This window comes from Tamandua tetradactyla, chromosome 21 (assembly GCF_023851605.1).
Source record: "Tamandua tetradactyla isolate mTamTet1 chromosome 21, mTamTet1.pri, whole genome shotgun sequence".
Lineage (NCBI taxonomy): Eukaryota > Metazoa > Chordata > Mammalia > Pilosa > Myrmecophagidae > Tamandua > Tamandua tetradactyla.
Window position 1 is genome coordinate 61,151,592 of NC_135347.1, and position 14,290 is coordinate 61,165,881.

Consider the following 14,290-nt stretch of genomic DNA (forward strand, 5'->3'; position numbering starts at 1 on the left):
GCTGAGGCATGTACAAGTACCTCTTGTCTTAAACTAATTTTACTACAGCCTCCAGTCCTAACTAAATATTTATATATGAAATATACCTCCAAAAAGTTTGCCTTAAAAGGCAAAATAAAATTCTTCTAATCACTTTCTAAATTATCTTGAAGGGGCTGCATGGATAATTCAGTGGTAGAATTCTCACCTGCCATGTAGAAGACTTGGGTTGATTCCCGGTCCATGCACTCAAAAAATAAAAATAAAACATTCAACGAAAGTTGCTGCAATAACAGGATATTCACATGGAAAAAGGATGAAATGGGACCCCCACTACACAGCATACCAAAAAAAAATTATCTTAAGGCAGCAGTTCATCTGGATGCACACAGAGATCATCAAACAAGATAATGATACAAATTGTCTCTAAGAAATTTTCTCAAAACAGTAGCTTGATGATGACTGTTACATGGCAAACTAAGGAAAAAGTACCATAGCATGCCAAACTCTGAGGCTTTAGTATCTGCTGACCTGGTTTAAAAATATATACAATTCCTTCTGAAGTGCTACTCTAAAATTTTGATGAAAGATTAATGTTTTATAGAGATTCTAGGAGTCATTGCAAGTGACTCAACAGCAAAGCAAAAAATAATCTCCTTAGAATTATGGGATCCATCCACTTCTTGAAGCCTCTCAGCTCTGTTAAAAAAGCTCTGGAGCTTCATTAGGATCCTGGACTCCTTCCTCCTTTTAAATATGACAGGCTTTCTTTGTCCCCCGCCCAGTCTCCAGTGAAAGCATTTCGTCCATGTACTGCAGATGTGGAGGCACTCCAATGGCCTAACTGCAAATTTCCTGCCCCTCTCTGCTCCCGCAGATAGAGTTCTCCTAGCCAAACAACGCGCTTTATCAAGAGGACCAAGTACAGGCCTTGCTTATTCTTTGCTGGACAGTACAGCTCTCAGACAAATGCATCCAAACTGATTAAGCTATTTTCTTACCTGTAATGTTCTGAAGGAACAGCAGAGGAATATTTCTTTGACAGCATAATTGTATGAAATGAGTACCCTAAAAGTAAGTAAAAGTCCTTTGAAATGGGGATTAAAATCTCTAATCATCATGCATTCAACAAACACGAAAACTTGGGTCACAGACAAGAAAGAATACACTTCGCTTGGCCGTCTGCCCTTATATTAACTATGGCAACAATGCCCTGGGGCTGACGCGCCATCAGCAGGACCCGTCACCACGGGTCCGTTCCACCTTGCATTGCAGGGCAGCTCGTGCAGTTACTGTGCACGGCTATGTCAGGATGTCTATCGCTGACAGTTCTTACAGCAAGTGAAACTGAAATAACAGGGAGGAAAGAGCTGCCTGGCAGTAAGAATGGCTGAGCCTTGCAGTAAGATATTTCCTAACTGTCCCTTTAAAAAAGGTGGAATATAAACTCTTCCGGCATGCCTTGGATCACATTTACTTTTTGATGACCATCTGAAATCCTTCCATACATCGAGGTTATAGTAAACTATATCTTCCTTACCAAAGACACTCTAATTCAATGGGCTTTTAGATGAGTGCTAGGGAGCTTCTAAGCGTGAGTCCAGGAAATTCATTATTTAATGAAACAAAAATATAACTATTCCTTTCCATGTCTCTGAAAGATTAAGTAAAAAAAACTCTTATACTTCCCTTTTTGTGTTTGAGGTTGTAACAAACTTTTATTGTCTATCTTTGCACTTTTTCTGGGAATGCCTCGGCAGGTACAAAATCTCAAAGTAATTTTTGACCATACATAAACATTCAACCATGTTTACAGGAATGAGGAAATCACATAGACCTCTGGGGGCTTATTTTGACAAATGAAATGTCAGAATGAGGCCAAACAAAACTCCCATACCAAGCCAACAAATAAAACCAGGTGGAATTTTATTTGGCCTCAAACTGATATTTCCTCTATTGAAATAAGTATATTATCTATTCATTAAGTCTTTATTTCAGACATCTCAATTTGGGGGGAAGCTCACTATATATATGCTATTAAATGAACAGAAGCAAAACTTCTCTATTTATGATTATACCAATTTTGTTTACAAACAGGGGACAGAAAAAACTAAGTTTCTTGTATGACTATGAGTGATTTTTATCTACTTTCTTATTTTTGTTCTATAATTGAGGTAAGAGAACAACAATGAATAACAATATAAAAACTGATTTTGTTGGTAAAACACTTCACAAAAGCCAAATTCTTCCTCAATTAGGGTATAAAAGAAGTTAACTGTCTGTTACCCACATTGTGTTGGTTTGAAAGGATTATGTCCCCTAAAAAAACCATGTTTTAATCTAAATCCCATTTCATAAAGGCAGAATAATCCCTATTTAATACTGTATGCTTGAAACTGTAATTAGATCATCTCCCTGGAGATATGATTTAATCAAGAGTGGTTGTTAGGCTTAGGTGACGACATGTCTCTACCCATTTGGGCAGATCTTGATAAGTTTCTGGATTCCTATAAAAGAGGAAACATTTTAGAGAATGAAGGAGTTTCGGAGAGAGCAGAGAATGCTGCAGTACCATGAAGCAGAGAGTCCACAAGCCAGCAACCTTTGGAAATGAAGAAGGCAAACACCTCCCGGGGAACTTCATGAAACTGGAAGCCAGGAGAGTAAGCTAGCAGATGATGCTGTGTTCACCACACGCCCTTCCAGGTGAGAAAGAAACTCTGACTATGTCCACCATGTGCCCTTCCAGATGAGAAAGAAACCCTGAACTTCATCGGACTTCTTGAACCAAGGTATCTTTCCCTGGATGCCTTTGATTGGACACTTCTATAGACCTGTTGCAATTGGGACATTTTCCCAGCCTTAGAACTGTAAACTAGCAACTTATTAAATTCCCCTTTTTAAAAGTTATTCTGTTTCTGGTATATTGCATTCCTGCAGCTAGCAAACTAGAATCAATAAAAGATGTCTTATCATGTTATCTATTCTACCATTTCAAGAGTAAAAACAAGGCTAAATATCTTTTTTTAAGAAAACATTTCATCAAGTAAGTACATGAATTACATTTATCCAAAATTAGCTAAATCTTAGATGTAGGAAATTAAATACTAAGCCAAATGATATTCATGAATTCCCTCTTTAAAGTCAGAGCTCCAGGAACAAGCCCATTATCCTCCCATTTCCAAAAAATTAAAATAGAAGAAAATTAAACTGCTGACAGCATCAAGCAGAATAAGAAATTATATCTCAGAACAACAACTGCATGGAGCACTAGAGAATGAAATTTTCAAGACAAATTCTTATAATTTGCACATATCCTTTATAGATACTGTAATTCAAATATTTTAGAAGAACTTTCTTAAAATTTGTACATTTTTTAAATAGTGCTCCAGATAGGTCATTATGTTAAGGTAAAATATAAAAACTGCGTCTAACACACACACACAGATCTGTTTGCTAAGGTAGGTGCTTACATATTTTAAAGCTTTTATGCAATAGATTTTAACTCTATTCTTCCTTCAAAATTAATTACTTTAAAACAGAAAAATCTTGAAACAATTTAACCAGCACTTGCCTTTCTTGCAGATTCAGAAAAAAGAACTCCGTTGTTCCCAATGATACCGACTGGGTACCCAAATATTCTAGCAAATCCTCAAAAGAAAATTCAAAAAAAGATTTCATATATTTCAGAGGGCTTTCAATTCACAATAAAAACAGAAACATCTACATCCTTTAATTTCTGATCAAAGTTTAAAATGTAAAGAGATTCTGTCTATGGTATTTTGTCACAATTTTTTATTCTAAGGTACAAGAGTCTTTGTCCTCTGCTCTCCTAAAGGGTTGTGTTAAATGTAAAGACATTCACTCACCTGACAGGTACATAATTGTTAAACGTCGAACCCACCCACTCTTTCATCATGCACCTGAGTGCTTACTACATACCATGTACTAGACATCAGGGTACAGAGGAAAGGGACACAGACACATGCAGTCCTGAAGGAGCCAGCCTTGAGAGCTGTCAGCTTCAGATAAGAAGCCTTCTTGAAAAGGCCTGTCTGAGGTAATGACAGGCCCTTAAAATAAAAAGGATAAGCTCAGCAATGGAAATTTTTTTAAAAGTCAGGAACACGGACAACCTGGGGATAACAATTTTAAAGTAAGAAATACAATTAAGCGTAGAAGAAAATGAGCTACTCTACTTTTAATTTTTCTGTATTTACATCTTTTTCTTTCCCCTTCACACAACTTTCATGTATATCTCACTATCATTTTCACTACCACTCCAAAAGCCTACCCTCCATACACATAAGCCCAGAATTTAAGTGAGGGAGGGAAAAACTGTTGTTTTGAGGCAGATACTTTACATGATTTTAAGGAAGGCTATTTATTTTGAAAACCTGAAGAACTCAACTAGAGAGACCTTCCCTTCCCAACAGTGTGACTTTCAAAAAGGGGAATAAATGAAAAAGTCAATTTGTAACTATAAATAGATGTCAAATACTAGGAACCTAAGAGTCAACAAACTATGTTTGTGAAAGGGGTCACAGAAAGCATGCTACAAAAATTCCTGGAACTAGGACTCTATCTCCTCAAATTCTATGGACAGGCTGTAGCCAGGAGGCCCAGGATGCCTGATCCAAGGCAGGTGCTCAAAAAAACTGGTGAAGAAAAATTAATGGGAGGGCGGGCAATGGTGGCTCATTGGCAGAATTCTCACCTGCCATGCCAGAGACCTGGTTCAATTCCTAGAGCCTGCCCATAGCAAAAAAAAAAAAATTAAATGGACAGGAGAGAATGTCAATATATTGATAACACAGAACACTGAGTTTTCAGACTGTTCCGGGTCTTTACCCTAGCCTCGACTTGATTTATTATTTTTTCAAATCACTATGTTGGAGGAGGGGCCAAGATGGCGGCTTAGTAAGGTACGCGCGTCTTAGTTCCTCCTCCAGAGCAACTACTAGGTGAACAGAAACAGTGCAGAACAGCTCCCGGGGCCACGGCAGGGAATGGACACACAGTGTACCCCAGTCTGGACTGGCTAGACTGACTGCAAGACTCTGCTGTGGTGAGATCCCCGAGCGGCGCATGCTTCCCCGAGCCGCGGCAGCTGGCGGCCGGAGCTCCTCCCTCCCTCCTTCCCAGGTCGGCTGAGAGTCTCGGAGAGGCAAGTTTCCCAAGCCGCGACGGCCGGCGCCCCTCTTTTGCAGGCGGCTTTCTGGACCGGCTACGAGTCTCGGATCAGAGGTCTACCCAACCGCGGTGGCCGGCAACCAGGGCCCCTCCCCAGCGGGCGGCTTCCCAGTCCGGTGGCGAGTTTCCCAGCCGCGGCGGCCAGTGACCGGTGCCCCTCCCCTACAGGCGGCTTCCTGGTCCAGTGGCAAGTTCCCCGGGTCGCGGCGGCCGTCACCCCTGCAGGGAGAGGAGGGAATTTCCAACAGTGGCAGTGACTGGGTCCAACCAAACACCAAGAGTGGCATTAATAAAGGAGCCACAGAGTCCCCTCAAGCCGCGGCGGCTGGCGCCCCCACCACACGCAGCCCCCAGGACCAAATGAGAGAATTGGATCGGAAATCCCCAGACCGCGGAGAACGGTGACCGGGGGGGTCCCTTCCAAACACGTGACTCCCCGGTCCGGCTAGGAACGGTGCACTCTCCCGGGCCATGGCAACTAGCGCCCTCCCGCCACGCTTGGCGCCCCGGGCCGACTAGGAAATTCGGACAGGCGCTCTCCCGGGCTGCGGCGGCCGGCGACCCTCCCCGCGTTCGGAACCCTGGGCAGGCTGGCACTCTTCGAAGACGCTTCGGCGGGCGAACCTCCCCCACGGCGACAGTTTTCCAAAGTTAAAGGACCCACAGCACCTTTTACTGGTGGGACCGGCAGACAAACGTGTGCCACGAGCACCACCTACTGGGCAGAATAAGAAAAACAGAACCCAGATATTTCACAGAAAAATCTTCCAACCTGTTGGGTCCAACACCCAGGGAAATCTGTCTAAATGCCCAGACGCCAGCAGAAGATAATGGATCACGCTCAGAAGATTGAAAATATGGCCCAGTCAAAGGAACAAACCAATAGTTCAAATGAGATACAGGAGTTGAGACAACTAATGCTGAATATACGAACAGAAATGGAAAACCTCTTCAAAAACGAAATCGATAAATTGAGGGAGGACATGAAGAAGACATGGGCTGAACAAAAAGAAGAAATAGAAAAACTGAAAAAACGAATCACAGAACTTATGGAAGTGAAGGATAAAGTAGAAAAGATGGAAAAAACAATGGATGCCTACAATGATAGATTTAAAGAGACAGAAGATAGAATTAGTGATTTGGAGGATGGAACATCTGAATTCCAAAAAGAAACAGAAACTATAGGGAAAAGAATGGAAAAATTTGAACAGGGTATCAGGGAACTCAAGGACAATATGAACCGCACAAATATACGTGTTGTGGGTGTTCCAGAAGGAGAAGAGAAGGGAAAAGGAGGAGAAAAACTAATGGAAGAAATTATCACTGAAAACTTCCCAACTCTTACGAAAGACCTAAAATTACAGATCCAAGAACTGTAGCGCACCCCAAAGAGATTAGACCCAAATAGGCGTTCTCCAAGACACTTACTAGTTAGAATGTCAGAGGTCAAAGAGAAAGAGAGGATTTGGAAAGCAGCGAGAGAAAAACAATCCATCACATACAAGGGAAACCCAATAAGACTATGTGTAGATTTCTCAGCAGAAACCATGGAAGCTAGAAGACAGTGGGATGATATATTTAAATTACTAAAAGAGAAAAACTGCCAACCAAGACTCCTATATCCAGCAAAATTGTCCTTCAAAAATGAGGGAGAAATTAAAACATTCTCAGACAAAAAGTCACTGAGAGAATTTGTGACCAAGAGACCAGCTCTGCAAGAAATACTAAAGGGAGCACTAGAGTCAGAACCGAAAAGACAGAAGAGAGAGGTATGGAGAAGAGTGTAAAAAGAAGGAAAGTCAGATATGATATATATAATACAAAAGGCAAAATGGCAGAGGAAAATATTATCCAAACAGTAATAACACTAAATGTTAATGGACTGAATTCCCCAATCAAAAGACACAGACTGGCAGAATGGATTAAAAAACAGGATCCTTCTATATGCTGTCTAGAGGAAACACATCTTAGACCCAAAGATAAACATAGGTTGAAAGTGAAAGGTTGGGAAAAGATATTTCATGCAAATAACAACCAGAAAAGAGCAGGAGTGGCTATACTAATATCCAACAAATTAGACTTCAAATGTAAAGCAGTTAAAAGAGACAAAGAAGGACACTATCTACTAATAAAAGGAACAATTAAACAAGAAGACATAACAATCATAAATATTTACGCACCGAACCAGAATGCCCCAAAATACGTGAGGAATACACTGCAAACACTGAAAAGGGAAATAGACACATATACCATAATAGCTGGAGACTTCAATTCACCACTCTCATCAATGGACAGAACATCTAGACAGAGGATCAATAAAGAAATAGAGAATCTGAATATTACTATAAATGAGCTAGACTTAACAGACATTTATAGGACATTACATCCCACAACAGCAGGATACACCTTTTTCTCAACTGCTCATGGATCATTCTCAAAGACAGACCATATGCTGGGTCACAAAGCATGTCTTAACAAATTTAAAAAGATTGAAATCATACACAACACTTTCTGGGATCATAAAGGAATGAAGTTGGAAATCAATAATAGGCGGAGGGCCAGAAAATTCACAAATACATGGAGGCTCAACAACACACTCTTAAACAACGAGTGGGTCAAAGAAGAAATTGCAAGAGAAATTAGTAAATACCTCGAGGCGAATGAAAATGAAAACACAACATACCAAAACGTATGGGACGCAGCAAAGGCAGTGCTAAGAGGGAAATTTATTGCCCTAAATGCCTATATCAGAAAAGAAAAAAAGGCAAAAATGCAGGAATTAACTGTCCACTTGGAAGAACTGGAGAAAGAACAGCAAACTAATCCCAAAGCAAGCAAAAGGAAAGAAATAACAAAGATTAGAGCAGAAATAAATGAAATTGAAAACATGAAAACAACAGAGAAAATCAATAAGACCAGAAGTTGGTTCTATGAGAAAATCAATAAGATTGATGGGCCCTTAGCAAGATTGACAAAAAGAAGAAGAGAGAGGATGCAAATAAATAAGATCAGAAATGGAAGAGGAGACATAACTACTAACCTCACAGAAATTAAGGAGGTAATAACAGGATACTATGAACAACTTTACGCTAATAAATACAACAGTTTAGATGAAATGGACGAGTTCCTGGAAAGACATGAACAACCAACTTTGACTCAAGAAGACATAGATGACCTCAACAAACCAATCACAAGTAAAGAAATTGAATTAGTCATTCAAAAGCTTCCTAAAAAGAAAAGTCCAGGACCAGACAGCTTCACATGTGAATTCTATCAAACATTCCAGAAAGAATTAGTACCAACTCTCCTCAAACTCTTCAAAAAAATCAAAGTGGAGGGAAAACTACCTAATTCATTCTATGAAGCCAACATCACCCTCATACCAAAACCAGGCGAAGATATTACAAAAAAAGAAAACTACACGCCAATCTCTCTAATGAATATAGATGCAAAAATCCTCAATAAAATTCTAGCAAATCGTATCCAAGAACACATTAAAAGAATTATACATCATGACCAAGTAGGATTCATCCCAGGTATGCAAGGATGGTTCAACATAAGAAAATCAATTAATGTAATACACCATATCAACAAATCAAAGCAGAAAAATCACATGATCAACTCAATTGATGCAGAGAAGGCATTTGACAAGATTCAACATCCTTTCCTGTTGAAAACACTTCAAAAGATAGGAATACAAGGGAACTTCCTTAAAATGATAGAGGGACTATATGAAAAACCCACAGCTAATATCATCCTCAATGGGGAAAAATTGAAAACTTTCCCCCTAAGATCAGGAACAAGACAAGGATGTCCCCTATCACCACTATTATTCAACACTGTGTTGGAGGTTCTAGCCAAAGCAATTAGACAAGAAAAAGAAATACAAGGCATCAAAATTGGAAAGGAAGAAGTAAAACTATCACTGTTTGCAGACGATATGATACTATATGTCGAAAACCCGGAAAAATCCACAACAAAACTACTAGAGCTAATAAATGAATACAGCAAAGTAGCAGGTTACAAGATCAACATTCAAAACTCTGTAGCATTTCTATACACTAGTAATGAACAAGCTGAGGGGGAAATCAAGAAACGAATCCCATTTACAATTGCAACTAAAAGAATGAAATACCTAGGAATAAATTAACTAAAGAGACGAAAAACCTATATAAAGAAAACTACAAAAAACTGCTAAAAGAAATCACAGAAGACCTAAATAGATGGAAGGGCATACCGTGTTCATGGATTGGAAGACTAAATATAGTTAAGATGTCAATCCTACCTAAATTGATTTACAGATTCAATGCAATACCAATCAAAATCCCAACAACTTATTTTTCAGAAATAGAAAAACCAATAAGCAAATTTATCTGGAAGGGCAGGGTGCCCCGAATTGCTAAAAAACATCTTGAGGAATAAAAACGAAGCTGGAGGTCTCACGCTGCCTGACTTTAAGGCCTATTATGAAGCCACAGTGGTCAAAACAGCATGGTATTGGCATAAAGATAGATATATCGACCAATGGAATCGAATAGAGTGCTCAGATATAGACCCTCTCATCTATGGACATTTGATCTTTGATAAGGCAGTCAAGCCAACTCACCTGGGACAGAACAGTCTCTTCAATAAATGGTGCCTAGAGAACTGGATATCCACATGCAAAAGAATGAAAGAAGACCCATATCTCACACCCTATACAAAAATTAACTCAAAATGGATCAAAGATCTAAACATTAGGTCTAAGACCATAAAACAGTTAGAGGAAAATGTAGGGAGATATCTTATGAAACTTACAATTGGAGGCAGTTTTATGGACCTTAAACCTAAAGCAAGAGCACTGAAGAAGGAAATAAACAAATGGGAGCTCCTCAAAATTAAACACTTTTGTGCATCAAAGAACTTCATCAAGAAAGTAGAAAGACAGCCTACACAATCGGAGACAATATTTGGAAATGACATATCAGATAAAGGTCTAGTGTCCAGAATTTATAAAGAGATTGTTCAACTCAACAACAAAAAGACAGCCAACCCAATTACAAAATGGGAAAAAGACTTGAACAGACACCTATCAGAAGAGGAAATACAAATGGCCAAAAGGCACATGAAGAGATGCTCAATGTCCCTGGCCATTAGAGAAATGCAAATCAAAACCACAATGAGATATCATCTCACACCCACCAGAATGGCCATTATCAACAAAACAGAAAATGACAAGTGCTGGAGAGGATGCGGAGAAAGAGGCACACTTATCTACTGTTGGTGGGAATGTCAAATGGTGCAACCACTGTGGAAGGCAGTTTGGCGGTTCCTGAAAAAGCTGAATATAGAATTGCCATACGACCCAGCAATACCATTGCTGGGAATCTACTCAAAGGACTTAAGGGCAAAGACACAAACGGACATCTGCACACCAATGTTTATAGCAGTGTTATTTACAATTGCAAAGAGATGGAAACAGCCAAAATGTCCATCAACAGAAGAGTGGCTAAACAAACTGTGGTATATACGTACGATGGAATATTATGCAGCTTTAAGACAGGATAAACTTATGAAGCATGTAATAACATGGATGGACCTAGAGAACATTATGCTGAGTGAGTCTAGCCAAAAACTAAAAGACAAATACTGTATGGTCCCACTGATGTGAACGGACATTCGAGAATAAACTTGGAATGTCACTGGTAACAGAGTCCAGCAGGAGTTAGAAACAGGGTAAGATAATGGGTAATTGGAGCTGAAGGGATACAGACTGTGCAACAGGACTAGATACAAAAACGCAAAAATGGACAGCACAATAATACCTAATGGTAAAGTAATCATGTTAAAACACTGAATGAAGCTGCATCTGAGCTATAGGTTTTTGTTTTTGTTTTTTTTTTTACTATTATTATTACTTTTATTTCTTTTCTCTATATTAACATTCTATATCTTTTTCTGTTGTGTTGCTAGTTCTTCTAAACTGATGCAAATGTACTAAGAAATGATAATCATGCATCTATGTGATGATGTTAAGAATTACTGATTGCATATGTAGAATGGTATGACTTCTAAATGTTGGGTTAATTTCTTTTTTTATGTTAATTAATAAAAAAAAATCACTATGTTTATTTCCCCTGATAAAATACTGATTTGATGAGCACATGATTTGTCTTTCTGGCCTAGCAGCCCACTCCAAAGCCTCTGATGACCACCCTAAACAGCACTGTCCTCAGAGAAGCAATTTAGAGAGAAGCCAAATCCAAGATGGTCTTGCAATCTACTCTTAGTCCTGACCCATCTCACAAAAACAGATGGAAACCAGCACATCATCGCCAGCAAGATGCTATTCCTGAAGGTGTACTGCCCTGCTAACTGCCCACATACTCAACCGGTAATCGGCCTTGCTTGGGGAACTGTAGGTTCAGGGCTTGCTGAGTCAGGTATATGCCCCCACCATTAGAGACACACATGGAGGAAGAGTCTTCCTAACTTCTTGATCTAAACAAAAAAGGAAAATGTCCAGGAAACTACTAGGGCCTATGTATGGCAAGCGCTGAGGCAGGAGGAAATCCTTAACAGCTGCCAAACACACCTTCAGAGAAAGGTGCTCCTCTCCTCTCTCTTTACCTGTGCACCCTCACATTCACCCACCCTCCCTCCCCTAATCCATCTCTTGCCCTCTTTCTTCCCTCCTCTCCCTCCCACTGCCCTACCCATCTCATCCCCATCATCTCGTTCTCCTCTCATCCTCTCATTTCCCCCCAAGATGGAAGAAACTGGACACATCCCTGGTATTCTAGGAGACAAGGAAGCAAGTACAGGGCAAATACATAAAAGCAGATGACAAGAACAGCCCATCCATCTTTAGAAAAAGCAGAAGCAGCTCTGACCTGTTTTAAACGGCTTCACAGTGAGGGTTATAACCTAAACTATTCCATGATAATCCTGCCTGTATATCACACAAAAAGCTCTTAATCACTTAAACACCCAAATACAAAATTATAAACTCCATCCCAGTGTGAACCTTTCTCTTGTTCATAAATCAGACCAGGAGAAAATGTTGTGACTTATTCTTAAGCCTCAATGCATGCATTTTTAGAATTTGGATTTTTACAGCTAGTTTCTATTCTACTCTGATATCCTGCCTTCTGATTACCTACTACATTTTCAATCTTTTTAAGAACAGATAAAATTCACAAAATCTGTTCGACTATCCAAGATAGAATATTATGGGTTTAGCTTTTATTTCAAATACTTTTTTTTCAAAGGTTTACAAATGTAATACTTTAGACAAATAAACTTTAATAAATATTCTTATTTTAGTTTTTCAGATTTGTTATGTTATCCCGTATTCTCAATCTAGTATTTGCATCAGTCAGCATAAGACCTACGCAGAGGCTGTGAGAAGCTTTCTATATCACTTCTGGGAATCTAAACATCATATAAAACATCTTACAGGAAATGGAGAATAAAGAACAAATGAGATGGTTTTGAGATTTTCAAAACAAACATAGCTATCCAAAGAAACAAAAGGAACTACAAATATTTTCTGCTAATTTTACAGTAAGAACATTTTTATACAGCTAATGTCACAAAGCCTCAGCTAAGGGCCTATCTCACAGCATCAAGCTGACATCATTTTAAACTCCTTAGATCCATGAGGCCATTCGACTACAAAGGATCTTTATAAAATAGCTCTTTCTGAATACTGACTCACACATTTGTACTGCTCTAAGTAATAAAGCTCATGCCAAGTACTTCAAAGCCTTGAGACAAGAGATCACTTATTTCATAGTAAAAGAAAATGTTCATCTCTTCCTTTCTTTTCCTTCATACCTGTGACTAATGTGTCTCCATAGAAGGCTTTGAACTCACTGAATCTGCTTCCATCCACGACTCTAGCAATGACCTATGAGGAAAAACAACATCTCTGAGAAATTACATTACAAATGACTTTTTGCATTAAAGTTATTTATAAGGAAAACAAATTCACAGTCAAACTGTCACTCTGACAAAATTTCACCCTACCCAGAAAATCTCACCAGAATTTCACTTTACACACAGGCTGAATGGCCTGAAGCCATTCTAGGTGCTGATTTCACACTTTGCTAAAAAAAGTAACAGCAGCATGTTACACACAGAAAAGCAGAAGAGACTCCATGGGCTTGCTGAACTATTCAAATAGTTCAGGAACTATTCAAATGTATCTGCAAAGCTTCAGGGATTCAATCAGAAAGCAGGGTATGGGGGAAATGACAAAGTTTCAGAGTTAGAAGACATGGGTTCCAACCTGTAGTATCACACATGGTCTGTGTGTGTTCTGGAAAAATGCAACAAAGGGTGAAAAAAGGCGTGATGAACTAAAGTAGTAAAGGAACTGAAGAAAATAATGCTGAGATTAAGAACCAGCTCTACCACTGAGAAACTAGAATCATAAGCTGGTCACCTAAAACTTTCTAAGATGCAATTTCCTCATCTGAAAATAATAATAATGAAAAAAAAATGCTAACTGAAGCATAGTACCTGGCTCTCATAAAAAGGTAGCTATTATTACTAATAAGGCCTCAATAAACCTTCATTGATTCTAAATTGGATGTAGCTGAAAGATCATTCTGAATATATATTACTAACCTAAAAGGAGTAGAAATGACTAATTTATCCTTGGGGCTCATCATTATACATTAGTACTATTTCAAAGAGTCCCAAACATGAAACATTCCAGACTTCTTCAGAAACTATTTTATATGGTAAACCTTCTTCTCCTCTAGCTTATACTTCACCTTCTCCATTTACCACATTAATCAAAGCCTTCTTTTCTAAGATGCAAAAGCTGAAAAATGAGTGATTCCTTCCCATTATACTTCTCTCGATAAAGTAAAAACTTATTTTGTATTAAAAAAATAGATTGTGATGATGAATGCACATCACACATTCATGTGTATGATGACACTGTGAACCACTGCTTGTACACTTTGGATAACATGGTATGTGAATATATATCTCAATAAAATAAACAAAAGGAAAAAAAGAGCTTATTTTGAATTATCCTTTAGTTATTTTCCTATAAGTTTCAATAATATAATAAGACTATAACATTTATCTGTCCTAGATGTTATAGACTTCCAAAATTGTACCT

The 14,290-nt window shown here is 38.8% G+C and overlaps 1 protein-coding gene across 2 annotated transcripts in view; it reads right to left on the reverse strand.

The window, feature by feature from the left end:
* MCCC2 (methylcrotonyl-CoA carboxylase subunit 2) overlaps nucleotides 1-14,290 on the reverse strand; it is a 128,475-nt gene that overhangs the window by 21,257 nt on the left and 92,928 nt on the right. For both annotated transcript variants that reach the window (XM_077139511.1, XM_077139510.1), the window contains 3 exons: nucleotides 12,991-13,063; nucleotides 3,554-3,630; nucleotides 981-1,047 (listed from right to left, as the gene is read on the reverse strand). In XM_077139511.1, the coding sequence (XP_076995626.1) occupies nucleotides 981-1,047; nucleotides 3,554-3,630; nucleotides 12,991-13,063 (217 nt within the window). The remainder of the gene's footprint in view (nucleotides 1-980; nucleotides 1,048-3,553; nucleotides 3,631-12,990; nucleotides 13,064-14,290) is intronic.